General features: G+C 47.2%; 1 protein-coding gene across 7 annotated transcripts in view; it reads left to right on the plus strand.

Annotated features, from left to right (window-relative positions):
* The window catches only part of LOC147706644 (uncharacterized), a 172,469-nt gene that overhangs the window by 89,710 nt on the left and 55,432 nt on the right, over positions 1-27,327 (plus strand). For 4 of the 7 annotated variants that reach the window (XM_086933133.1, XM_086933132.1, XM_086933134.1 and 1 more), the window contains one exon: positions 9,837-10,035. The exons of 2 other annotated variants lie outside the window; for them this stretch is intronic. In XM_086933133.1, the coding sequence (XP_086789259.1) occupies positions 9,921-10,035 (115 nt within the window). In that variant the 5' untranslated portion in view covers positions 9,837-9,920. The remainder of the gene's footprint in view (positions 1-9,836; positions 10,036-27,327) is intronic. One more of the 7 variants, XM_086933135.1, reaches the window with a different exon arrangement.

Genomic DNA, 27,327 nt, shown 5'->3' on the forward strand with positions numbered 1-27,327 from the left:
GGGCGGAGTTACGAGGGTCCCGGGCGGCGGTGGTGAACTCGGGGGAAATGGCGAGGAGTGGGCTCCCTCGAAGAATACGGCAATGCGGGGGGGATAAGCGAGGTAGGCACTCGCTGGGGGTGTAGGACCTCCGTGAAACAGGGCATATGCCGGGTGGGCACCGGTTTGTAGAATATAGCGCTTCCAGCGCTAGAACATGGATGAAGTGCCCCAAAGCGCTAGGGGGGCAGGGATCAGCGCTTCCAGGCGCTGGGCAGAAGGAACAGCGCTCCCCAAGCGCTGGAGGGTCAAAGAAAAGCGTCCACAAGCACTAGATGAAAAATGACAACGTCCATAGGCAGTCCAGGACCTCAGGTGGAGCATAGCAGCTCCTGGAAGAGGGAAGGCCCTCCGAAGTCCAGGAGCAGGGCAGGGCCCAGGGAGGCAAGCCAACCCTGAGCCCAAGCAGCAGCCGCCCCTGGTAGATTCAAGTGGAGAACAAGAACAAGTCCAGAGTGTCACAGCACCCTTTTTATACACACATTCTTGGTCTGAAGGGGCAGGCAGGGGGAGAACCAGCTGGAACTGGTTATGGGGGGATTCTTTACACTGGCCAGGCTAGGAACATCAGCCGCACCCCAGGGGGTGGAGCCAGCATTGTCTGGGGAAAACCCAGCCTCATTCATGACACTCAAACCAGACAGTCAATCCACAAGCAGACCCAGGCTCACTCCTCCCCTCACATCAGCATGCTAAACACTCCATTCACCACCGGGGCAGACCCTCCCAGATCCTGGGAGCCAGGCTCACCAGCCAGCCCCGGCCAATCATACTCCAGGCACATATTCCACAAATATGCCAACTTCCAAAAGGGGGACTTCTACACTAGACACACTCATACCTCATATACCGTTGCGCAGCATTCAATCTCACGAGTTCATACATACCAGACTTGACCCTGCACACCCTACGCACCGGGAACTACTGAGGACTCATCCATTCCCCATGCATTCCTACGGAAGGGTAGGTCGCTCTCTCCTCACACTCACTCAGAGGGGAAATCACCCTCCCCAGGTTACATATACCATAAAAACTTCAGGGGCGGACCTGCCAGATGGGCCACGTCCAACACTCAGCCAGAACGGTCTCCATCGTTTGAAACTCCGTCAGGACGAGTATAGGGGCATGCCCTGAGAGAAGGCTGTTGCTCAATACAATGATATACAGAGTAGAATCTACGAGCATGGTGATAAGGCGGGGAAATTAATTGCATGGCTTGAGCGGGGGGGGAGAGCCTCCAGACTGGTGCCTGAGTTAATTGTTAGGGAAGCGTGCAGTGTTACTGATCCGCAGGAGGTGGCGGAAGAGTTTGCCGCATATTACAGGGAGGTGTACACCTCAGCAGCTTCTTACACCGAGGAAGAAAATAGTGCCATGACTAAAGATATAGTGATGCCGACTCTGTCTGACGAAGAGAGGAAATATTTAGACTCCCCCTTCACTGATGACGAAATTGCGCAGGCAATAAGAGGCACAAAGTCCGCGAAAGCCACTGGCCCTAACGGGATACCGATTGAATTGTACAAACTACCTGCCCAGAGGCTCGCGCCCTACATGCGTGCGATGTTTCTGGAGAGTCGGAAAGAGGGTGAACTCCCTACGACCAACGAGTTGCCAATATAGTAGTCATCCATAAGCCAGGGAAATCCAAGACGCAATGCTCCTCATACAGGCCTATTTCCCTGCTTAATGCGGAGCCTAAAGTACTCGCTAAATTGCTGGCCGTGAGGTTGGTTAAGTTGGTCTCCACTCTAATACATCTTGACCAGTCAGGATTTATGCCGCACCGTAACACTGCGCTAAACCTGCGTCAACTGCATGGGATCCTCGGTCGTTCGTCGACCTTGCAGTAGCCTGTGGTTTTAGTGTCACTTGATGCCACCATGGCTTTTGACAGAGTGGAGTGGCCTTATCTGTTCGAGGTGCTGGCAAAGATGGGTTTTGGGGAGGAATTCATAGGGTGGGTGAGACTTCTCTATGCTAGGCCCTTGGCGAGAGTGACGGTCAACAACTGTAAGTCGGCTGACTTTTTATTGCAGAGGGGCACAAGGCAGGGGTGCCCCTTGTCCCCGTTGCTCTTTGCGCTGGCGTTGGAGCGTTTGGCGGCGTGGGTCCGATGGGACCTAACAAGACGCGATCTGAGATGGACACTGGAGTGGGAAGACAAGATGTCACTTTACGCAGATGATATTATGTTGTACCTCACCAGGCCCAGAGCTTCTCTGATATGTTTTTTGGACGTCCTGTCAATCTTTGGTAGATACTCTGGATTTGCGATTAACTGGTCGAAATCTGTCCTATTTGTCTTGTCCGGGTAACCACCAGTGATCCCGCAGTTGTGTCCTCTCCAGATAGAAAAGGTGGGATTCACTTACTTAGGCATTTATATAACGTTTGATGCAAAGCTTAGGTTTAAGCGCAATTTGGGTTCCCCTCTGAGCCGGTTGAAAAGCGATGTGACGCGCTGGAGGGCTCTTCCACTCTCATTGCTTGGGAGGGCGACGTTGTTCAAAATGATGTCCCTTCCTAGATTTCTATATGCACTGCAGAGTGCGACGGACCCGGTCCCCGTGTCCTACTTTAAAGAAATAGAAGGGCTGCAGAGGGAGCTTTTATGGGAGGGTAGTCCTAGGATATCCTTTCTGAAGTTGACCCTTCCCTGGTATGACGGGGGCATCGGACTCCCTGATCTGAGGAAATACTACTGGGCTTCTCAACTGGCGGCCATTAATGAAATTGTATACGGACTTCCAAGAGACCCGGGGTATGCCATGGATAGAGAACTGGCACCAGGTGGGGATATCTGTAGGGCGTTGTACGCCGGGATCAGAAGATTTCAATTAACGGGACCCACTGCCCACGCGGTAAAAATTTGGCACATTGCGAATAAGTCTTTGGGTTGGGAGGGTAAACTAAATTTAGCAACGCCATTGATTAACTCCGAGCAATTGGGGAGCTTGTGGAAATCAAAGGGATTTGATAAATGGGAGTTGATTGGTATCTCCCAGGTGAAGGATGTTTGGAACGGGGTGGAGATGCACACGTTTGAGTCACTGAAAGCAAAATATGAACTGAATGATAGTGAGCACTTCCGCTACCGCCAGGTCCGACATGCTCTGATGGCCCGAGTCCTGAGGGGTGAGGTGCCCCCTGAGGCATCGCCTCTTGAAGACCGGGTGCTCGATGGCCACCTCCCAAAAAACCTGTTTCCCTAATATAAAGGAAGCTCGTAAATCACATGGATGATCCTTTAAGGAAGCTACGTAAAAAGTGGGGCGAGGATGGTCTGATATTGGATGATGAAGATTGGGTTGAAGCTGTTTCCTCCCCAAAGGTGGTAGCCATCCAGATGAGACTCCGGCTGGTTCAATTAAAAATCTAACACCGGATCTACGTCACCGGGCCTCGACTGGTTAAGATGGGGCTGGGAGAGAGTGGTGATTGTAAGAGAGGTTCCGGTGAGCTGGGAACCTTCCTCCATGTACTGTGGCACTGTGCGTATGTAAGTGTGTATTGGCGCAAGATCCATGAGGTAATGACGGAGGTGATGGGAATAGATATCCCTCTGGAGGCCCGTAGATGCTTGTTGAATGTGTGGGAGCCAACTGACCTGAATTCCTCACAGAAGCAGTGGGTGACCCTGGCATGTATGGTAGCAAAGCGGAATATAGTACAACTGTGGGGGGCTACTCGGGCTCCGGACCTCACCAAGTGGTCTGAGGACCTGGATTGGTGCATGATGCGTGAAAAGAATGTGTATGTAGCCAGGGGGTGCCCTGGCAAGTGGGGGAAGGTCTGGGGGCTCTGGAATACGTACAGGGGTGGCCTCTGCGAACCCCCGACAGCCGTACCCACATTGGAAATGTCTGACTCCCCATTATCCTAAATGAGATTATTACTGTAATGTATCCTGTGACGTGATGAAAACCCTCATGCTATGTGACTCACCCGGCGTGCACAGAATGTTAAAAATATGTTTTCTTTTGTTTAATAAAAACATAATTAAAAAAAAAAGAAATTATCACTGATTGTCTTAAATGTGATGGAGGCAAAGGTATTACCTGGCTTAGAACAGTGCAAAATAGCTTAGCCAGCGTTCAGTTAGAACATACCTTTCATCTTCCCTTAACTGCAGATGGTATAAACTTTAAAGTAGTGAGAGCAATCAATCAATCAAAGACATGCATAGAGCGCACTACTTACCCGTAGGGTCTCAAGGCGCTTGGGGGGGGGGGGGGGGTGTGCCGTTACTGCTCGAACAGCCAGGTCTTGAGCTTCTTCCTGAAGGAGAGGTGGTCTTGGGTCAGGCGCAGGTCGGTCGGGAAGGAGTTCCAGGTCTTGGCGGCCAGGTAGGAGAAGGACCTTCCTCCTGTTGTCGTTCTTCGGATGCGGGGGACGGTGGCGAGGGCGTGACTGGTTGATCGGAGATGGCGTTTGGGAGCGTAGAAGTTGAGGCGGTTGTTGAGGTAGCTCGGGCCTTGATCGTGTAGGGCTTTGTGTGCGTGGGTGAGGAGACGGAAGGTGATTCTCTTGTTGACGGGGACCCAATGCAGGTCTCTCAGATGTCCGGAGATGTGGCTGTGTCGTGGGATGTCGAGGATGAGTCTGGCTGAGGCGTTCTGGATATGCTGGAGTCTCTTCTGGAGCTTGGCGGTGGTTCCGGCGTAGAGGGAGTTGCCGTAGTCCAGTCGGCTGGTGACGAGGGCCTGGGTGACCATCTTCCTGGTCTCGGTGGGGATCCACCGGAAGATCTTCCGTAGCATGCGCAGGATGTTGAAGCACGACGAGGAGACGGCGTTGACTTGTCTGGTCATGGAGAGGGAGGAGTCCAGGATGAAGCCCAGGTTGCGTGCGTGGTCTGTCGGTTTGGGTGCGGTACCCAGGGCGGGGGGCCACCAGGAGTCGTCCCAGGCGGAGGGCGAGGAGCCCAGGATGAGGACTTCCATCTTGTCTGAGTTCAGTTTCAGGCGGCTGGTCGTCATCCACTCGGCTACGTCTTTCATCCCTTCGTGAAGGTTGGCTCTGGCGGCAGCGGGGTCGTTGGTCAGGGAGAGGGGCTCTATATGATTTATATCGCGAAGAAAGAAGAAAAAATGAGTTTCGTAAATCTTCAATTGTTAGATATATTCCCATCCTGAGGCTGTTAAGTAACAATCACAGGACTACCTTAGGAAAAATATTGGAAGATGGAATAGGAGTTTGCTTTTTCGCCTCAGGGATAACAGTATAAAATACTTAATTTGTTTCCCGATCGGTTTTAATAGTAACCTGGAGGAGACATGCTGCCCATGTGGCACCGGCTGCAAACAAACAATGTTACATTTCCTGTTCTCTTGTAAATTTTATGTAAGATATACAAAACAATATTTAATTCCCTATTTTAAGGTAAATGCGATTTTTGATTATACCTTGGCATACCAGGAAATACTGCTGCTGGGTTGTGATGACATGATTTTTCGAGTGAGCTCATTTTGGCGAGCAGTGGTACGTTCACAAGCTTCCATGAATGCACCGTAAACTATGTTATATACTTGTAATTGCTTTTCGATTTGGATTTAGCATACATGTCATAGCTTATTTTGCACTTAGTCGGATGTTTACAATTGTTTATTTTGCACTTAGTCCAAAAGTTTACAATTTGCGATCTTTGCACCACAATGCTGCTAGATTTTGGCACTTATTTGAGGTTTAAATTTGCGCTCATTTGCACTTCATTGCTACGCCTTGCACATTGGTTTTATGCTATTTATTGACTGAAAGATTAATGTCCTATCCCGTTTTTAATTCTTTTTGTATTTTTATTGATGTTGATGAATGTATGTTACATGCATATTGGCAGTGGTGTTTTGTACTTTTATGGATATTTTATATCCGAATAAAGACCATTTGACTTGGCTTGACTTGTTGATTTGTTGTGGTTCACCCTGACAAAAGTGGCATAACAAAACTGGAGAGGGTGCCCTCTGTAAGGTACATGAAGGCCCCCCTCGAGACTCAATTAGGAGATCTCTGGCCAGGGTGCTGTGCTGAGGGGGGCCCCTGGAGATATGCCCCCTCGCCCGCTCTGCGGGGACTGCTGGGGCTCCGTTACTCCACTGCCTGGCAAGCATTGTGGCTGTTGCTAGGGAGGGATCACACCCCCTCAACCAACGACGCAGTTCCTCACACCTTGTTATGTTACATGCGTTTGTAAGGCACACACTCACCTGCACAGGTGTCCATCTGGGAACCCTCAGGGGTCATGCTGCCCGGGTCCACAGTGACGCGGGCTTTGCACACTGGCAGCAGGACGGCTGCACGAGGAGTCTGCACCCACAATGCCTCGCAGGAGGCAGGATCACGACCGATGCATATACACTAAGCAGCAGACACCACAACCTTGAGGAAACGTGACTTGAGCTAAAAAGACATTATATTATAAAGAAGCAATGATAATTCTGAAGCCGGAGTGGCAGGCCTGGGATGACACAAAGGCAGCAGGGGATGGAGGGCCACTGAGTACACACGGGCTGACATCATGTACACGTGTTACAGAAGTTCAGAGAAGACCGAAGCCTTTCAGGGTCGCTGAACATCTCTGGCCCACGTGACTGTCCTTACTTCCCTTTACAAGTGAAGCAAGAACGGTGATTCAAAGCATCCTGTTGATTTCCAAATAGACAGGACTCTCAGGTTACTTAGCAGCCACTTAAGCAACTCTGCAAACGTTGATCAGATGCTTTCAACCCTAAGACTGAAATGATTAACCCCTGAGTGGTCTCGAAGCTGGGCGCCTGGGTCTGTGATTTCTATCAGTCTGGGGATCGCCAGCCCTGGACGCTGCTAGACTCGTCGCCAGTTGCTATATACTCACTCCTCTGCCAATTAGCAATCACAACTACTGGGCCAAACAAGGCACTGGGAATGCATCTGACGCAGTCATGTTAGGGTGTGTGAGCTGAGCATTCCCATCAAGCACTGGGTTCACGCTGCTACAGAGTTGCAGGGGTGGAATGGACTGGCTGGGGGAAGGGCACTGAGCAAACAAGGCAGATTCTTGCTCCCATTCCATTGCACATAGATGCATAAGCTGGTGAATGCAAACCTTCTTACAACCTTTGCCAAGCACATGCCGTACGGCCAAGTTTAAAATAAATATGTACTGGAAGTCAAGCATGAGTCACAACGCCATGTTTACAAAGTGTCACAAGTGAATGCCAAACCCACATGATATACAATAGTAAATACAATGCCAAGGTATGGCACTGTTCCACCTTGGCACTAAGCTGCATGCTGGGGTGGGGTCACTGAACTCTGCGTAGTTAAAAAGGAGATTTCAATGGAGGTCCCAGTCTAAAGAATGCCCCCTGAAGACCACCGGCCAAACACCTGGACAGTCCTATAAAGAATCCATAAGTGGACATTCTCACACTCACTCACACACACACACACACACACACACACACACACACACACATACCCATACACATACAGACACTAACACACACACACACACAACCACACACGCACACACGCACACACACCGATACACCCACAGACACACACACACACACACACACACACCCACACACACACACACACACACACACACACACACACACACACACACACACACACACACACACTTCCTCTCTTAGATAATCCCCTTCTGCCCTTTGGACACACCCTCCGACATGCAGCCCCCTATGCTGTTCTTGAAGTACCACACAGCTCCACCACAGGAGGGGGGTCTTGGCCAGGTAAAGCATGCTGGATTACTGTCCAACAACTCATGAAGTGTAGCAGCCCCAGCCCCCTCCCCTCGCTGCAGCTCCTGACACACAGCTCTTGCAGCTCCAATAAAGAGGGCAGGTGCAACCGGAAATGCTACTTAGTTGGAAAGGACACTTTAAGAATCATTCACAATATATACACAGTGGAGGTCAGTCGAAACAGTAGAAATCACACAGTGCAAAAACACAAAGCCACAGCAATCGAATGGGTCCCCAAGTGACAAACCAACTGCAATGCTTGTGATCACTGCAGCGCGCCTCAGGTCAGGATACTGTCCCAATTACGACTGTCCACTGGCCGCATCCTCAGAGCGCCCCTCTGAATGTGAAAACCTCTCGGTAAGGCACTCGCAGCTTCTTAGCGCTAGATCTGGTTCCAAGTCAGAATAGAAAATACTTTTGCTGTAATATTGATAGGTAGGTGTAGATGTACTGACCTGAACTCTACATCGACATACCTTGAAGATAACGGGGCAGATTTACAAGACCCTTGCGCTGCCAGGACGTCACCTTTTGTGACGCACTGGCGGTGCATTTCTCTGCCCCATATTTACAAGGGCATGTTAAGCCACCCTGCCTGCTTTTTCTCTCCTCGTAAATACGGCCCCTTTACACACAGCACTTTGCGAGAAAGCGGCGTTCCATGGATGTTGCTGTGGCTGTTCCCACGCAACACCCACGGAACCTGACACATTTCCAGATTTACGAGAAATCGTAAACCTGGAAATGCGTCAGTTTGCTACGCCACCCTAGGGCTGGCATAGCGAGGCGCAACGAGGAGAAATGTGTTCATTTCTCCTCGTTTTTTCCTCTTTCAATGCGTGCTGCTCTCTACAGCACACATTGAAAGAGGAAAATGCCTGTAGTGATTGTTTTGTGCAGGAAGGGGCCCCTTCCTGCACAAAAACAATCTCCCCATGACGCAGGCACCCTTGCACCATTGTGCAAGGGTGACAGCGCTGGCGCATGGCAGCTGTTTGTGCGACAGCGCAGGGGAGAGCACAGGAATGTGACATATCATTGTAGATATGTTGTATTCCTGTGCTCTGAAAGTGCCGCAGCGAGGCGCACTCAAAGTGCTTGCGGTGGCGCGCTGCGGCACTTTCTCGGAGATCTGCCCTATATTGTTTATTACAGTCTGGATGAGGTGTAAGGAAGAGTGACTGCATGCTTTCCTATATATCTCTTCCTTCTTGATATTCTGGTGAGTACCCTACACCAGGAGCGGCTTGTAATGGGGAAAAGAGGTGGGGAGAGGGATGAGGCTGGGGGAGGGACAAATTGGAGATGAAAACTTATTTTTACAAAAGAGACTGGGAGGGAGGGATGGGGGATAAGGAACACAAAATTAAACTTACCTGCTGCCCTTCAGCATCGCGTCCCGTTCTTCCGCTCCTCACTGCCCCTGCAGGCAGGCACGGGCTCCCAGCCTGCTTTGCGGCCAATCCTGAAGCTGCTTTTACATGAGAGCACCTTCAGGATTGGCCTGAGTGCTGATGATGTGTGCTCCAGGACAGACTGGGGGACCCTGCCTGCTCTCTCCAGCCCCAGCGATGCACCTGGGGTTAGAGAGGGGTCACTGCGCATGTGCTGTTCGGCCGTCCTGAGACCACCGGCCAAAAACCACACGTGCAGTGTAGATAGAGCCCAGCACTCGCCCTGCAGCCTATCATTACCCTGGCCCCGCCACAAGCTAAATAAGACAATGATTTAGCAGGTTTTAAACCCGTTTTAAACCCGTTTTATTTTTAAATTTTCTTAAAGTGCTGGCGGGGGGAGGAGGGGCAACGCTCCTCTGCCATGGCAAAGGAGCCGCCGCTGACCCACATGTGTGCTTTTTCACTCCCCAAGATGGCGTCAGCTATGACTCTCCCAATCCTGCTGGTCAAAGACAGGTTGTGACCTCCTTGGTTTGAGCTTGCTTCAGTCTTTGGGTCCCTGCGGGGTCCGCCTGCTCTCGGTTGTTTCGAGTGTTGCGAGGAGTGCGGTGGAAGTGGTTGACGGTTCTCTCTTTTCTCTATTCAGACCGAGGCATTTGAGCTGATTCTGAACTCGCTTGTGTTCTAGCTGCATCTGTAGGGGTCGGAACCCAAAAGCATTGACCAGGAAATGGGAAACAGATCAGCAAACGCTCGCACCAGGCCTCGCGATGTGACCACAGCAACAAGTACGAGGAAACCAACCGCAACCACCATCACCACCACCGAGCAACTAGGATTCTTTGGTAAGAACAGTGTCAAACATTTTCAAACTGTGTGAATCTGATTATACCTGAGGAACTTCTCAAACTCCTCAATGTAGAGATGAACCGTAGCCTTTATGAATCCAGGTATTTTCGTCTTTCAATAAAAATATATTTCAGCACAATATCTCCAAAAGTCCTAAATGAATTTTGGAAGCCCGCTTAATGGTAGACTGGATTACTCCAAGGTGACCAGAAGAATGATCAGATCCAGATTAAAGGTAGAGCGGATCATTGGGAGTATGAAATCCAGATTATTGGTAGGTCAGATTATTCTAAGGCGGCCAGAAGAAGAATCAAAGCCAGGCCTTTCCGTGCAGATTAGATGAGAGAGGCCTCTGTTACAACCATCATTTGTTGAAGTTGGAAGAGGATCCGTCTTCCTTGCAAATCATTTTACTCTGCATGATGCACAATGAATGCTTAGATATTGGAGGTTTAAAGAAATATAAGTTTATCAGAACAGGCATTCAGTTTGTGAATGAGTTCCAACAGTTAGGGATTGCTTGTCTTCTGTACAATGTAGGACAATCAATAGATCACAGTAGGTCAGGAGATGGGATACCTAAAATAGGCTTTACAGATCAATCAATCAGTCATTTGTAAAGCGCACTACATACCCGGGAGGGTCTCAAGGTGCTGGGGCGGGCCGCTACTGATCGAATAGCCAGGTCTTGAGTATCCTCCTGAAGGTCAGCAGGTCTTGGGTCTGTCATAGGCTCAGTGGAAGGGTGTTCCATGTCTTGGCGGCGAGGTGGGAGAAGGATCTCCCACCAGTGGTTCCTCTGCGGATGCGCGGGATGGTGGCGAGGGCGTGGTCGGCAGAGCGTAGCTGGCGGTTGGGGGTGTAGAAGGAGAGCTGTCTGTTGAGGTACGCTGGCCCGGTCTTGTGGAGTGCTTTGTGTGCGTGGGTGAGGAGCTTGAAGGATATCCTATTGTTGACGGGGAGCCAGTGTAGGTTTCTCAGGTGGGGGGGTGATGTGGCCGTGTCATGGTACGTCGAGAATCAGTCGTGCTGATGCGTTTTGGATGAGGTGTAGTCGATTGATGAGCTTGGTCGGGGCTCCCGCGTAGAGGGCGCTTCCGTAGTCGAGTCTTTTTGCTCTGCACTGAGAGCCTTCTGTTTCTCCTTGGTACTATTACCTGCAATGTCTCCAGTACATTATTATCTGATTGAACTATATTATATCCCTTCAGTGGTAAATGTCATTTTTTGATGTTACCAAAAAGAAACAAGTTTCTCTGCACCTGAATGGTTCGGTGTCTGCTGGAAGTTATACAAGTGTAAGCACCAGCACAGTGGTCTTTCCAAGACAGTTTCCAAAGCATCAAGGTTTCTAATAGACTGGCCTGCTGTCCTCTCTCCCTGCTAAAGAAACAGAGCTGTTCCTCTGAGAAATCGACATCTGAGCTGCGTTTCAAGCTCTCATACTCTTCTATTAGGATGGCCGCAATGCCCTGTGCGACAGCCTCGCCACCTCCACCCTGCTCGCCCCTTTAAGGCCATTCACTAAGTCTCATCAAGGGCCTTAGGACATATGACCATGTTTGCCTTACTCCATTGAAACTTCATTGGCTCCCCGTGCCAGTTGATACCATCTTAAAACAAGCTGCATCACTTACAAAGGCATCGCGACGGGCACCTACCTGTCTCGCTGACGGGCCCACCACTGCTGGCGGCTCTTGGCAGTCCCTCAGCCAGGTTATCATCAGATGTAAGACGGAGAGGTGCAAACAAGTGTTGACAATGCCACTAGGTCTGGCTTATATTCAATTCAAAATATCTTTATTCGATTGTTTCGGTGCAATCATAAACGTACAGCTAAAATATCATAAATACATAGTTTTATAAAAATACACATATTCATTATATTCATTTAAAACCAATAAAAATTGCAAAAGCAGTTTCATTATAAAGTGCAAGTTAAGTGTCCCTACGTTTCCTGATAGTTATAGCATTTTTTAGAAACAAAGTTGTTCTTGCTACCGATACATGATTATCTAGAGCTTGAATACTAATCATCGCCGCACGACAATGATGAAGTCCTAGTTCTCTTAAAAAAGGCAATAAAACAATTTTCCTCATTTCATCATAAAATTTACAAAAAAGAAAAACATGAATGGTACTCTGGGGGGAGATGTTATCGCAGGGGCAGAGAGGTAGCTCGTGTGTCCAGTTATTGATTGTAGGAAAGCTCACCAATCTGTGGTAGATGTTAAATCTGAAGCGTGTGAGCAAAAAACGCTCATATTTGTTTGTTACATGGATTAAATAGGGCTGAATCTTAAAAGTTGCTAAAACCAGTTGGTGCTGCTGGATAGAGGATTTTAGGACCTCCGCAGCAGTCCTATTGGAATCCAAAAGAGCTAAACACTCTTTCTTCAGATCTTTTCGTGGAATTGCTGAGATATCAGAGGGATTCAGTAAGTATTCTTCTCTCCCAATGTCTTTAAGAAAGTTAAAAACATACTTCACCCATGGGATTTTTGTGGTACCATCCAATTTCAAAATATCTGTCAGGACATCTCTGTTTAGGTGTGTCGCTTCTTGGGTCAAGACTCTATGCCATAGTAAAACTGGCTCTATTTTGATAAGTTCAGTAATGTAAGATAGGCCAAGTTCTGAGTGACAATTGAAATTAGATGAGCTTTTGGGAAGTGCCAGTATGTATTTTAAGAAAGAATTTTCAGGAACCTGTATGGGTGCGGGGTTAGCAAGACCCCAGACCCCACTGCCATAGATAGTGCCGGCTACACACTTAGCTTTGTAGATTTTAGTCAATTCCACAGGGGGTCTAGTTCCTAACTTACTGGAAAAGATTTTGAGAGCGGCAGTAGATCTTGAGTGCTCAAGCTTTTTAACAGAGATAGCTTGAGACAACGTCTCATTTTGAGAAAAATGTATCCCGAGATAGGAAAAGTGTTTAGCAAAGTCTAATTTTTGCCCTGCTATGAAGACTAGTCTCTTGGATTTGTTTTGCTTACCACAATACATAGTGAAAGTCCTAGATGTGTTGACTTTCAGGCCCAACTCTTTCATAAAGCGGCAGAAGCTATAGACCACGCGCCGTAAGCCCACCTGAGTACGTGACATAAGTACAGCGTCGTCAGCGTACAAAAGTGCTGGTATTGGGCGGCCGCCTACGAAGGGAGGATCCGAACTATCTTTGCACAAGACACCTTCCAGCCCGTTAATGTACAAGTTAAAAAGGAAGGGGGCCAGGACACAACCCTGCCTGACCCCGCTCCTGATTGGTATTGTGTCAGTGCGCTCTCCGTTTAGGCCAAAAAGTACGCGGGCCGTCGCGTTACTATAAAAACGTTTAAGATAATAAATAATATTGGATTCAACCCCAAGATGTTCCAGTATAGACCACAGTTTGGAATGTACCACACAATCAAAAGCGGCCAAGAGATCCACAAAGGCCAAAAGTTACCCTGTTTTGCCCTCGTGTATTTTCCGACCAACATGAGCAGATTCAGACCCTGCTCTACTGTCCCCAGACTAGGGCGAAAGCCATACTGGAGATCAGACAGGACAGAGTTTTCCTCAGCCCATTCCAAAAGTCGGTCTAGAATAATTCTGCCCGCAATTTTAGTGAAGGAGTCAAGTAGGGAAATAGGCCTATAACAGGCAGGATCCTGTCTGTTACCCTTTTTATAAATCGGGACAATTACAGATTCCACCCATGTGGGCAGGAATTCAGCAACACAACTGGCGTTGAGCACCTGAACCAGAAGGGGCGCTCACAGAGCTGGGATACGCTTAAATAGGTCTATGGGAACCCCGTCTGGCCCAGGCGCCTTTGCGCCCTTGCTTCTACTCAGCGCCTTTTCCACCTCATCCAGTGTAAAATACAAATTACTGTTAAAGGGATAGTTGTCGAGGACCCCACTGGACCTTCTTCATATTCTTCTCCTTCGTAAACTCTTTCGAAGTGTCTGACACGAATCTGAGTTACAGATAGCAATATCTATTTTCGGGCCAGTCTCTTCAGTAAGGAAGGGAGTTCTCACGATTTTCCAAAATTTCACAATGTCGTTTGTTATGGAGGCTACATGAAGAGCTTCCCAAGCTTCGGATTTCAGGGTGTTTTTCCTATCTTTAATTGCCTCTTTATAATCTTTCCTAAGTCTACAAATTTCCTCGGCTGATCTAGGTTGATTATGCAGAGCCTGTTTTAGCGTAGTATAAGCCTTAGTGCATCAATAATCAAACCATCCTATCTCCTTCTTCCTATTCTTGAATTGCCTAGTTAGGGAGTTTTTAATTTCATTCGATTTTACTAGGAAGGATGCGATGCAAGTATCAGGTAATAGATCTGACTCTAGACACTTATTAATTTCCAGGGAACATTTTTCAACCACTGTTTTGATTATCTCTGCCTCGTTTATCATGGCCCATTTTAGAGTATAACCATTGGTTTAACCAATTGTCAAGTCAGCATCTAAACTATTACATTCTCTATTATTAGTTAGTGTTGGGGCAGTAGGTAGCAAAATAGACAGACATAGTGGAAAGTGGTCACTCAACGCTATATCAGGAACATTAAAGGAGTTCATTCTGTTCCTGCTGTTATTAGAGATAGTAATAAAATCTATAGTTGTAGAACAACCTCTACCATGAAATGTTGGGACTACTATTGGAGCAGAAATGCACATTTCATTAGCGAATCCTAAGTCAAAGTTGGCTAACAGAAAGTTCAATTGATCCCCTAGAAAATTGTGCTTAAAATGAAGATGTCCATAGTTAATTCACACAAGTTAGAGTTAAAATCTCCTAACATAATTACCATCAGTTTCTGTTTAAAAATATTTTCTTGCTTAAGTAAAACCTTGGTCAGTTTCCTCAGAATACTCATAACATTGTCAACAGGAATGTTGTTATATATATATATATTCAATGAAAAAACCATTGGTTTTAGGCCATATATAGTTAGGAATTAGCATTTACAAAACCTTATTTTACTCGCATAAAACCATTGAAATTCCATATATAGTTAGAAGCGCTAACTATATATCGCGCACCCGCAATCCACTGCTGATGATGTCACATATTACATCATTCATGACATGGTCAGTGACATCACTGATGACATCACTGATGACATCTCAAATGACATCACTGATGACATCACTGATCACAACATCCAGTGATTGTATGTGTCTGTAAAGTTTAAATATGTTTCACATATTGAAGAATGAGTGGATGTATAAGTGTCTGGATGAAGAATTTAGTAGGTGCATGACTGACTGTATGAGTGAGTGATTAAATGTGTCTCACTGAGTGCATGGGTTAGTGACTAAACTGTCTTAATTTGTGCATCAGTATGTTTGTTGTTGTGTAAGCTGCTGCATGTGTTGATCAGTAGCTATAAGAGTGGCCATATGGGTTATTGATTGGTTGCCCAAGTATTTGAATGGGAGGCTGAGTGTGTGTGTGGGTGGCTGGGAGGTGCGTGACTCTGTGCATAGATGTGTAAGCAGTTGATTCACTAGGAGTATGAGTTCAAGAGTGCATGTGGAAACAGCTATATGGGCGGTTGACTATGCATGGGTGTGTTGGTGAGTGAATGGATTTCTCATTGCTACATATGCAAGTAAGTACGTATGTAAAACACAATACATGTGAGAGTTGAGATATATAAATAACTGAACATAAGAGCCAGTGAATGTGTGAGTGGCTGTATCGATCACTGTGAGCTTGTATCAGGGATTATATAAGAGAATAAATATGTGTTATTATATGTTTGAATAAGTAAGATGTGTATAACTTTATAGTTGAGGAAATGGAGGTGTGATTGATTCTTTGCATGACTGACTAGGTGTGTGAGTAACTCCATGGATGAGTGACAGTCTGTGAGTGTCTGTTTATACTGAGTGTATGTAAGGTTATATTAGAGTCTGAAGGGGTTCATTGTATTATCACATAAGTGATGTGATCAGTGATGACAAATGAGATGTCATCAGTGATGTCATTTGAGTTGTCATCAGTGATGTCATCAGTGATGTCATTTGAGATGTCATCAGTGATGTCATTTGAGTTGTCATCAGTGATGTCATTTGAGATGTCATCAGTGATGTCATCAGTGATGTCACTGACCATGTCATGAATGATGTAATATGTGACATCATCAGCAGTGGATTGCGGGTGCGCGATATATAGTTAGCGCTTCTAACTATATATGGAATTTCAATGGTTTTATGCGAGTAAAATAAGGTTTTGTAAATGCTAATTCCTAACTATATATGGCCTAAAACCAATGGTTTTTTCATTGAATTTTCAAGGTTTTCTAAATGCAAATTCCTAACTATATATCCACTATAACCTATGGTTTTTTCTGTGAATTTCATTGGTTTTTTAATAGCAAATATGAAAAGCTTTAAAATGTCAAGTACGTGATAGATAAAAACATTTTCGTATTTATGCACGCTGATGTGCTTTGAACGCTGCACCCCCCCCCCCCTCCCCTCTTTTGTCTTAGTAGTACTCTCTCTTTGCAGATACTGAAGGGTAGTTAACGCAGGCCTTTACCACCGTTGTAATCCGTCGTGCCTCCTTGTCTCTCCATTTGATTGATTGTTGTCCAAGCATTTACTGTTTTAGAATTGGTTCTCTTTGGATCATTCTCTATTTACAAACAAGCACAAAGTCGCAATACTCTGTTTAGTCTTTGCAGATAGTGAAAAATCGTGTAAAAAAATAAAAGTAATCGAGCAAAATCAGTAGGCCACTAATTGGATCTCTTTTTGACCTCGCTAAAATAGAAATATTAGGAACAACCCTTCATGAGAAATACGAAAATAGTGAGATGAACTGAGCTCCACACCATGAGGGCTGCAAGACAGCTCGGCTCCATCACCCATCCCGCACAAAATAACGACAAACCCTATGCAAATATTAAAAATATAGACAACACACCAGCAAAGAAACAGGGTAAAACATTTTATTAAAAAACTATTTACATAACGTTGGTTTATAAGATGATGTCAGTAGTGGACCGATGTGTGAATAGATCGAAAACAGCACAAGGCTCCAAGATCCGGATGGCAAGCTCCTGGATGTTGGGTGCCATAGTTTAGAGTTCTGAATTTCAGCCTTTTTCAATGCCTGTGCTTTGTTGAATCAAAATGGCGGCTTGACACAAAGCTGACTCAAGCGTTGCTACTGATGCTATGCAGACCAAAACTGGTTTTCAGTTTGTACATTTTTCTAGATTTTTCAATCCAAGTTTGGTTGACTTTGTAGAACGATGGCTTCAGATTTTCAACATACGGTGTGGTGGCGCTGACTGGGAGGGGGCGCTTCGTTCCTGCCCCCTCCCCAAGTAAGATTTTCATACGTGAAAGTACGTTAATGGTTTTGGTCCCTGAGATGCTTCGATGTCACTACCATTCTCAAATAGCATAAGTTCTGGATGTTGGGTGCCATAGTTAAGAGTTCTGAGCAGTGCTTGTAACACTGTCTGAAGCTTATTTCCACCTACTGCAGCTTCACTATTCTCAAAGTAAGTGAGTGTCGTTTGTGGACCTGACTGCATTAGAAAACAATGTGATATGTTACCTTCCTAAACAGCTTGACGGAGGCCCCTGAGGGGCGGTGTGATGGCCATGGACTCGGAGAAGACGCTTGGCTCCGACACCCTCCCCAAGTCTTATAGCACTGGTGTAGCCTGAGATCGCCCCCGACATAGGCGGCCGGCTCCCGGGGTCCGGCGGAACTTTTTGCCTTTTGATGACTCTTCAATTCTGGACCTTGTCCCACAATCTGTTTGACCTGAAGACAAGCTGTAGTGGGGCGCCCCTTTATCGTTTTAGTTGCCATTCCGCCCGCTTTTGCTACACTGTGCCTCTTCCGCCATTCAGCTGTTTACCGCCCGCTCTTGCGACTACAGCGTCTCGCTCACCATGTAGTTGAGATGCGCCCGCTCTTGCGCTGCAGCGATAGGCGGCTGCCACAGGACTCTCAAAATGGCGGCCGGCTCTTCGGTTTTGGGCCTGGTCCACTAAAATGGCCCTGGGACACCTTGGAACTCGGACGCTTGTCTGCTAGGGCTTGGGTCCCATTCTCGAAAAGCGTCCCCTCAGCCGTGAAGATTCTACAAAAGTCTTGGGGGCCTCCGACTCCCGCAGGCTTCTGGTGGGGAGTGGCTGCCATGATTGCTCGTGGAATGGCCACGACGGAGCTACGAGATGGTAGTGGTCTCATGCTGACGCCAGCTTTAGTCTGAAACATCCAGAAACACTATAGACTACCAATTCGATCAGTTCCGGTAGCGCCCCAACATGACCCGGAAGAGAAGAACTTGCCCTCCCCTCTTTGACTGATGGTTCTTGTTGCCTGTCCCCTCTGTTGTCATTTAACAGAACTTTTTGGACTGCTGAAAGGGGTTGTGTTCTGAACGCTGGTTGGTGGAGACATTTAGACTATATTGTTGACCTACGTTGTCGCGTAATGCGTTTTATGACACGCCGCGTTAGCGCACCCGGAAGTGATCCGAGGCGCGGCGCGCAGCGCGTAACGTAAGCATAACAGGTCATGTGACTTGTTAATAAAACTTTTCATTGGTTCATTTTACTTTTGTTAATTTAATGATGAAAAGCTTGGTCATATGACCTAAAAATTACGCTTTTTATTATTTTCGAACAATATTTTTTTTTCAAACATATGTTATAATATTCCAGGCTAATGTACTTTCCCGGAAAATTTACAACTGTCTTGCAAGTAAAATATATTCCTTTTTCGAGAAAAAGGGCGTTTCTTCCTTCCATGACGGAGCCGTTGAGTAAAAGAGATTCGGCCTGCTGTCTTAGTCGCCGATACGCCTGATTATCAGATTCTTATCGATCACTTTATGTTGCAGACATGAAAAACACAACTGCCCTTGACCATTTATCTTTACTGCGTTCCTACATATTATACCTTTTATCCGTCATGTAATTGGACTGCTTTATTTCACTTGCCTTTTACTGATTCGAAAACAGTCACTAAAAGTAAAAACTTTACAAATGTAAATACTACTACCGTGTTTTGTTTTAAAAACCTTTATTGTGAAAATGTCAGTATACAAATACGGGCCTATAACCACGTGGGCCGGCCACGGAGCAAACTGAAATCGTATATGATGAGGAGACATTTACATTGTAGAAGAACGTAATGAGCGGGCCATTAGGTGACAAGAACAAAGGTGTCTAACAGTTGCGGAATCGGTGGACGTACATTTTGTAATTAAAATACGACAGGGCCACTTACAATAACATTTTCTAGATATACATTTGCGGGCAAGGAGTTACGAGTCCCATTTATACCGGCGCCATTTTGGGCGAGGCCGGGCAGGTCCAAGATATAGTCAAAATGTCTCCACCAACCATCGGCCAGACCAGAACCCCTTTCGGCCCTTTATGCTACAAGATGGTGTCTTCCATTCAGAAAATATTGGTGGCAGCATTTTGAAAGGAAACAGAAACAGCCGTTCTCCTAGTGAGTTTCACATTGTTACATTTAGGAAGAATGTTGAAGAGTAGTATGTGGAAAATCTGAAGCCATTTTTCTACAAACTCTCAATCAGACTTGGATGGAAAAAAAAAACCTGAAGAATGTACAAACTGAAAACCAATTTTTGTCTGTATAGCACCAACAGTAACGCTTGAGTCAGCTTTGTGTCAAGCCGCCATTTTCATTCAATCAATAGCGTCCCCCTGCACACATTCAGGGACCTGGTCGTGTCTTCAGATGAAACGCATTGTAGGAAAAGAAGCAGAAAGGAAAAGGAAAAAAGTTCCGCCGGACCTAGTGAAGCTGCAGCAGGTGCAAATAAGCTTCAGACAGTCTTACAAGCACTGCTCAGAACTCTCAACTGAGGCACTCAACATCCAGGACTTGCCATTCGGATCTTGGTGCCTTGTGCTGGTTCCGACCTATTCACACATCGGTCCACTACTGACATCACCTCATAAGCCAACGGGGCACCCCACGCCGACTTTCGGCGCAGCATTGTAGGATGGCCACACCAGTGCGGCAACTTGCTGGACACAACATCGGGGCCATCCAGATCTCGGCGCGTTCGACTCACTGTACCGCAACAGTGACCGCAACTCAGCTGGACACGCCGTCTTTCGGCGCAGCATTGTAGGATGGCCACACCAGTGCGGCAATTTGCTGGACACCACCTCGGTGCCATCCGGATCTCGGCGCGTTCGAGTCACTGTACCGCAACAGTGACCGCAATTCAGCTGGACACGCCGTCTTTCGGCGCAGCATTGTAGGATGGCCACACCAGTGCGGCAATTTGCTGGACACCACCTCGGTGCCATCCGGATCTCGGCGCGTTCGAGTCACTGTACCGCAACAGTGACCGCAATTCAGCTGGACACGCCGTCTTTCGGCGCAGCATTGTAGGATGGCCACACCAGTGCGGCAATTTGCTGGACACCACCTCGGTGCCATCCGGATCTCGGCGCGTTCGAGTCACTGTACCGCAACAGTGACCGCAACTCAGCTGGACACGCCGTCTTTCGGCGCAGCATTGTAGGATGGCCACACCAGTGCGGCAATTTGCTGGACACCACCTCGGTACCATCCGGATCTCGGCCCGTTGTGCTGCCTTCGGCCTATTCGCACATCGGTCCGCTACTGACGCCGCCTCACGTGCCAACGGATTTTCTACGCTTTTTGTAGCCCTATGCCGCATAACAGGTCATGTGACTTGTTTATAAAACTTTTCATTGGTTCATTTTACTTTTGGTTTCCTAAAGATGGAAGGCTTGGTCATATGACCTAAAAATAACACTTTTCATTGGTTTAGAACATTTTTTTTTCCCAAACGATGAAAGCCCCACCTTGTTTCTGGATCATTCAGACTGAAGCTGGCGTCAGCATGAGAGCACCACCATCTCGTGGCTCCGTCGTGGTCATTCCGCGAGCAATCATGGCAGCCGCTCCCCACCGGAAGCCTGCGGGAGTCGGGGGCCCCCAAGACTTTTATACAATCTTCACGGCTGAGGGGACGCTTTTCGAGAATGGAGCCCAAGCCCTAGCAGGCAAGCGTCCGAGTTCCAAAGTGTCCCAGGACCATTTCAGTGGACCAGGCCTAAAACCGAGGAGCTGTCCGCCATTTTAAGAGCCATGTGGCAGCCGCCTATCGCTGCACTGCAAGAGTGGGAGCAACTCAACAACATGGTGAGCGAGACGCTGTGGCCGCAAGAGCGAGCGCAACTCAGCTAGATGGCCGCCACCTGGGGAGGCCCGTTCACGCCGGCTCCCCCACGCCCCCCCCCCGGGCCGCCGCACGCCAATTTTCGGAGCAGCATTGTAGGATACCAAAACCAGTGCGGCAGTTTACTGGACATCACCTGAGTGCCTGTCGTACATGTTGTGTCAGCCATGTGACACTGGACACAGACCGCTACTGACGAGGCCTCCCCCCGCACCACCCGGGACGCCCCACGCTGTTTTTCTGTGCTGCATTGTAGGATCCCTAAACCAGTGCGGCACCCAGGCGACATCACCTGGGTGCCGTCCAGAACTCTGCACGTTGTGCTGCCTTGGGACTATTCGCACAACAGACCGCTACTGACGAGGCCTCCCCCCGCCCCACCCGGGACGCCCCACGCCAATTTTCGGAGCAGCATTGTAGGATCCCTAAACCAGTGCGGCACCCAGGCGACATCACCTGGGTGCCGTCCAGAACTCTGCACGTTGTGCTGCCTTGGGACTATTCGCACAAAAGACAGCTTCTAACCATTGTTGCTTTTTGTGTTGAGAAATGTTTAAATGTTTTTAGTTTTTGTTCCGTTCGTTAAAGTTAGTAGTTAATAAAGTTTTATAACCTTACTTTGTTGGAGTGTTATCTATTTTTTTTAAAACGGGTGAATGGGGCCTTGAATCGGGTTATTGTCATGTGTGGGCTTTGGAAGTGTGCTGCTGCAGGATCGGACATTTCAAACTCAAATGCACGTTCTTTTTCTTACCTTTCCGAAGCATGGAGCGCAATAGCAGGCAGAGAAAGGGTGATGCACGTGTTGAACACTACCTGACCTGGCAAGTTGCTGGCAGTGCCCCCCCGCCCGCTCCTGAAAGAGGGCACACACACACCGCCGCCCCGAGTACTTCACAAATCTTTAAAAGACCATGCGCTTGTTCATGAGGCTTAAATGGTTTATCACCTCTTCTAGAACCCCTGCATCGACCCTCTGACGTTTCATGGAAAAATTACCATGTAACACAATACCAAGCCCTGTCAGCTGAAACCCCCAAGGAATCGTGGGGCATATTATCAAGGGGGTTTATCTCCGCTTTTTTGGCTTTAAAAGCCATGAAAGCGGAGATAAAATTATTTCCCTATTACCAAGCTGTCGCTAACACCAGTTAGTGACAGCTAAAAGGAGATAGCGACCATCTTGGGCCCCGCTTTGCATGTCAGTGATACTTATCACTAATGACATGCAAAGTGGCGTGCCAAGATGTTAGCGACTGGAAACAGTCCCTAACATCGCTACCTTCTATTACCAACTTTTGGAGATATTCGCGCTAAGCGCGAATATCTCCAAAATCTAACACCTGCCCTGAGCAGTTCTTAGCCATGTTATCCAATGGGAGGTGGATAACATGGCTAAGAGCATTAGATCGATAATACATGAATATCGCTGACTTTTCACCTGCCCTGAGCAGTTCTTAGCCATGTTATCCAATGGGAGGTGGATAACATGGCTAAGAGCATTAGATCGATAATACATGAATATCGCTGACTTTTCTGCGATAATAGCAAGGTTTATCTGCGATAAAAATCGCCGATGTGCGGCGATAATTTTTGTCTCTAAACAAGTTAGAGACAAAAATTATCGCTAGTTGTTCGTAATATGCCCCCGGGTTTTTGCTTGCAGAAATCGGGAGGCGGGAGACTAGCACTGAAATCAGTACTCACACGCCTGAATCAGGAGGATTGGCATGTCTGAATTCTCTACAGCTGGGGCCATAAACTACATCCGCAGGGTTAGGTGATAGCCTGGGACCAGCCTGGCATCTAAAATGGCTGCCGTGCACGACAAAATTGTGGCATTCGAAAAAAGGCAAGATGGCGCAGCCGCTGGAAGAGATGTATCAACATATATCAGCCTCCTCAGCCACCCTCAGGAAACATAGGGGATTAGGATACGTCTCCCGCACCCCCTTATACCTAGTACTTTAATTAACGAAGCACAAAATGGCGAATTCCCGTTTCGCTACCAGTTTGCGGCCCAGTTCGCGGCCCGTGAAGCGCTTCTACCGTGAAAAATCATTTTTTTTTTATTTTCCCCACGGGACCCTTTAATAACCCCAACAACATTCCTAGGGGGTCAAGAGGGGGATACCTTGCCCCCTTTCATTAAATTCCCCCTTAGTTTTTCACCTTTTCTTCTCTCTCGATCCTACCGAGAGACAAGATGGCGGCCGCTCCGGACTGTCACGCAGCAAAAAAAAAAAAAAGCTCACGCACAGCCGCTGGAAGAGATGTATCAACATATATCAGCCTCCTCAGCCACCCTCAGGAAACATAGGGGATTAGGATACGTCTCCCGCACCCACTTATAACTAGTAATTTAATTAACGAAGCACAAAATGGCGAATTCCCGTTTCGCTACCAGTTCGCGGCCGCGCTTCTACCGTGAAAAATCATTTTTTATTTTATTTTCCCCACGGGACCCTTTAATAACCCCAACAACATTCCTAGGGGGTCAAGAGGGGGATACCTTGCCCCTTTCATTAAATTCCCCTTTCGTTTTCCACCTCTTCTTCTCTCTCGATCCTACCGAGAGACAAGATGGCGTCCGCTCCGGACTGTTTAGAATGTTGACAGACACCGGAGAGCCAATCAGCTTTCTGCGCGCAAAGTTCCGATAAGCGAAAAGTAAGCGGACCGGATCGCTGCCCAGAGCGCTGTTACAGATATATATCTTGGTTTGAACGTTAATTTCTCAAAAACTACTGGAGCACATATATTGAGACCTAGCAAAGGCACATCGGGCTAACAGTCCCTACAATTTTGCCAAGTTTCGTGCAAATCCATTCAGCCGTTCGAGCTAAAAGTGAGTCCAACCGCCCTATGGAAAAATGAATGGAAAAAACGCGTTTTGGGACCCCCCTTTTTTCTCAGCCCCCCCTTGACGAAACCCCCCTAAATTTTCAGGGGCTGCTCAGAATCAAAATGTGCCATTTTCCTGAAAATTTCAGCCGATTCCGTCCACAAACGCCAAAGTTATTAGACATAGAATTTTCAAAAGTCCCATAGGAAAAAAATCCTAACTATATATACCTACTGGCGACCGCCAGTAGGTAATATATATATATATATATATATATATATATATATATATATGCACAGATGCAGCTCTCTCCTCAAAGCCGCGCAGCAGCCGCCGCAACAAAGCCAAGAAAGAAAGCCACGCCACTCCAACGTCCGTTATGGGCTAAAACGATTTTATTGCGTTCAAGGCCACCAGATCTTACGCGTTTCGGGCGTCCGCCCTTGTTCACAGATATATATATTTATTTATAATAACCACGGCAATCAGAGAGTCTCAACCCATGTCCAGAACCAACATTTGAAAATAAGTATCTTTAACCGGTTCGATAATTTTCCCACACTTTAGTTTGTTAGATAAATAAATACTCAAACCACCCTTAGGTCTCCCATGGGGACGGCTACAGCTGGGGTACAAAATGTTCTATAGCCGTACAAGTGCACTGGTTCCAAGGTCCATGTTTCTTGAAAGCAAAGCAGGTCTTGTGATTCAACAAAATCCCTCCAGATAGGGTGATCAATTTTAGATCTAATACCAGCAATGTTCCATGAGGAGATTTTGAGAACAGGTTGGTTTCAAAGGGGTAGACAAGACTACTGGGGTAGACAAGACTACTGGGGACAGGGGAATAGGGGTGGCATGTAAAGAGGGGACTAGCTGGTTGTCCCCCCACCCCGTATACTCCTCTGTCGCCGGGCCTCCCCCCCCCGAGCTCCCCGTCCTTACACATGGTTGACACTGATAGTGGTGTATTCTCCCCAGATGTAGCTATGCTTTCCCTCGTGCAGGGTTCACAATAGGAGTCTTTATCTGTACTTTGGACAATGGGGTTAACAGTAGTTAACCTCAGTCAGTCAATGTCTTCCAAACCACTAAGTGTGTCAAAATAATTAAACGTAGGAATTCCATAGCTTCTAGCCCATGGCTCTTCCATGTTCCTAACCGGGTAACAAGCGGGGGCAATGCGTCTGTTTGGTCGAGGAGGAGGGTAAAAGTAGCCAATGGGAAGAATATTGACAAGATGTGGGTCGTACATTCCCATGGCCGCTCTCTCCATCACAGTGTTAACCAGTTGAGGGGATCGAAATGATAAGACTACACAGTCACCCCTCAGTGTTTTAGTCGAGGTGCCTATCCATCGTGCTCGTCTAACCATTTTAGACTCTGAAAAAAGATGGCTTTTAAGTCCTACCCTAGACGACAAAAAGTGAAGGGATTTATTTCTCAAAGTTGCCCAATTTTCATCTGTATTAGGTGAGAGTGAAGGTATGTTTGCCAACACCACAGTATACGGTGTTGCTTCTTAAAGCGGTTCAGCGTTACTCCTTCCTCAAATTGATCTTCTGATGTTCTATGTTTATGAGGTGGTATAAGTGAAGATGCATTCAGGGCTACAGAGGGTGAATCGACAGGCCGCTTTTCATGAATAATATTTTCTCCTCTTGAAGCACTATGATCAGGTCGATCAGTGGGTTTTGAATTAATGTGTTTAGTTTTGGCTAGCACTTTGGCTGGGGCTGGTGTTTCAACTGGAGCAACCGCTTTAGATGGAACTGGCACTTTAGCGGGAGCTGGGGGGCCCGTTTTAGAGCAGGTAGCGCGAGGGTGAGATTGGGGCTTGGTCTTGCTTGGTGACAGCTGGTTGTCAAACTTACCCTCAATGTTGGTTAACCTCAGTTCTATATTTTTAACCTTTGAGGTAATCGGTTCCAGGAAGGTCCTTAGAAGAGCTTTCATTCTTTGCCAGAATGATTCATCTATTAGGTCCCTATTGACGTCTAAGTGGGGGACAATCATTGACTGGCCATTAACCTCACTTACACTACTGCCGTTTGAATTTCCCGGGACTTTGCTCTCTTTCGCTTTAGTGTTCTTTTTATGAGTTTTGTTAGGTTTACTATGTTGCCTTACTCTAGCAGAGTGTTTTTTCTTAGATCTGGCCTTCTGTCCTCTAGTTCTTACACATGGACTATCACTAATATTTAGGATAGAAGTTGGACTCTCTAAAATGTCGTGTCCCTCATTTTCTAAATTCTCCTCATTCAGAGGAGTAGAATCATCATTGTTATGGGTGCTGGAATGTAAAGAGGGAGTTACAGATAGTCGGGTAGTTGAGGGCAATAGGATGTTAACATCCGTTGAATCACTAAGAGGCCTGTCAATCGTCGGTGTTATGCGATTTCTTCTGGGTAAAGCAACAAAAGAAGGAGCTAGCAAGGATTCCTGGGAGTTGATAGTTAGCATCGACATGTTTGGGTTAGGTAAGAGGGGAGGGAGGCCAGGTGGTAGAGACAAGACTAAAACCTTGTACAAGCAAAATACAAGTTACTACAGTGATTGCATCGAATGAGTGATAAAACGCAAAGATTATACAACATTAACAAAAGAAGGCAAATCGGCAATAGTTACTTCTGGCTTAGCCGCAAAGTGAAGCTAGTGGGATTGTAGGTCGACAGGGGGGTGGCCCAGCCCAGCCTCGACCAGCCCCGTACGGCCACAGACGGCCGGCCCTTTGCCTGGGCTTAGCCCCGGGCGCTCCCGCGACGCGGGGGGTGAGAGCCCTTTTAGTGCGCCTCCGGGCGCTCTTGTGACGGCGTCAAGGTGCGCCGCTGCAGGTGTTCTCGGGATAGCGAGTCCTCCACTCGGCGGCCGCTAGGATGGAACAGGCGGCGGCGCGAGGACTCGTGGTGCTGGGCGGTGACGGGACCCGTTAAGGCTGAAGAAAAGTTAGTGCTGCAATCAGTTCGCTGTTCCCAGAGCTGAAAATGTGGAAATAATGATCTAGATAAAACGCCTCTCGGAGATTATCTGAGCTGTATATTCAGAAATCCATAAATGCAAAATGCCAATTTTAAACTGATATAAAATACTTTCAAACAAAGTGCCATTTACGAACACATCCTCGACGCACTATTTAACAAATCGTCCTAACTGTGTTGCCATTCTCTCAAAGATGCTGCATGTTTTTCAGCGAGCGGTCCCCAAATGTTGTCA

The sequence above is a fragment of the Lissotriton vulgaris genome, chromosome 7 (assembly GCF_964263255.1).
Source record: "Lissotriton vulgaris chromosome 7, aLisVul1.2, whole genome shotgun sequence".
NCBI lineage: Eukaryota > Metazoa > Chordata > Amphibia > Caudata > Salamandridae > Lissotriton > Lissotriton vulgaris.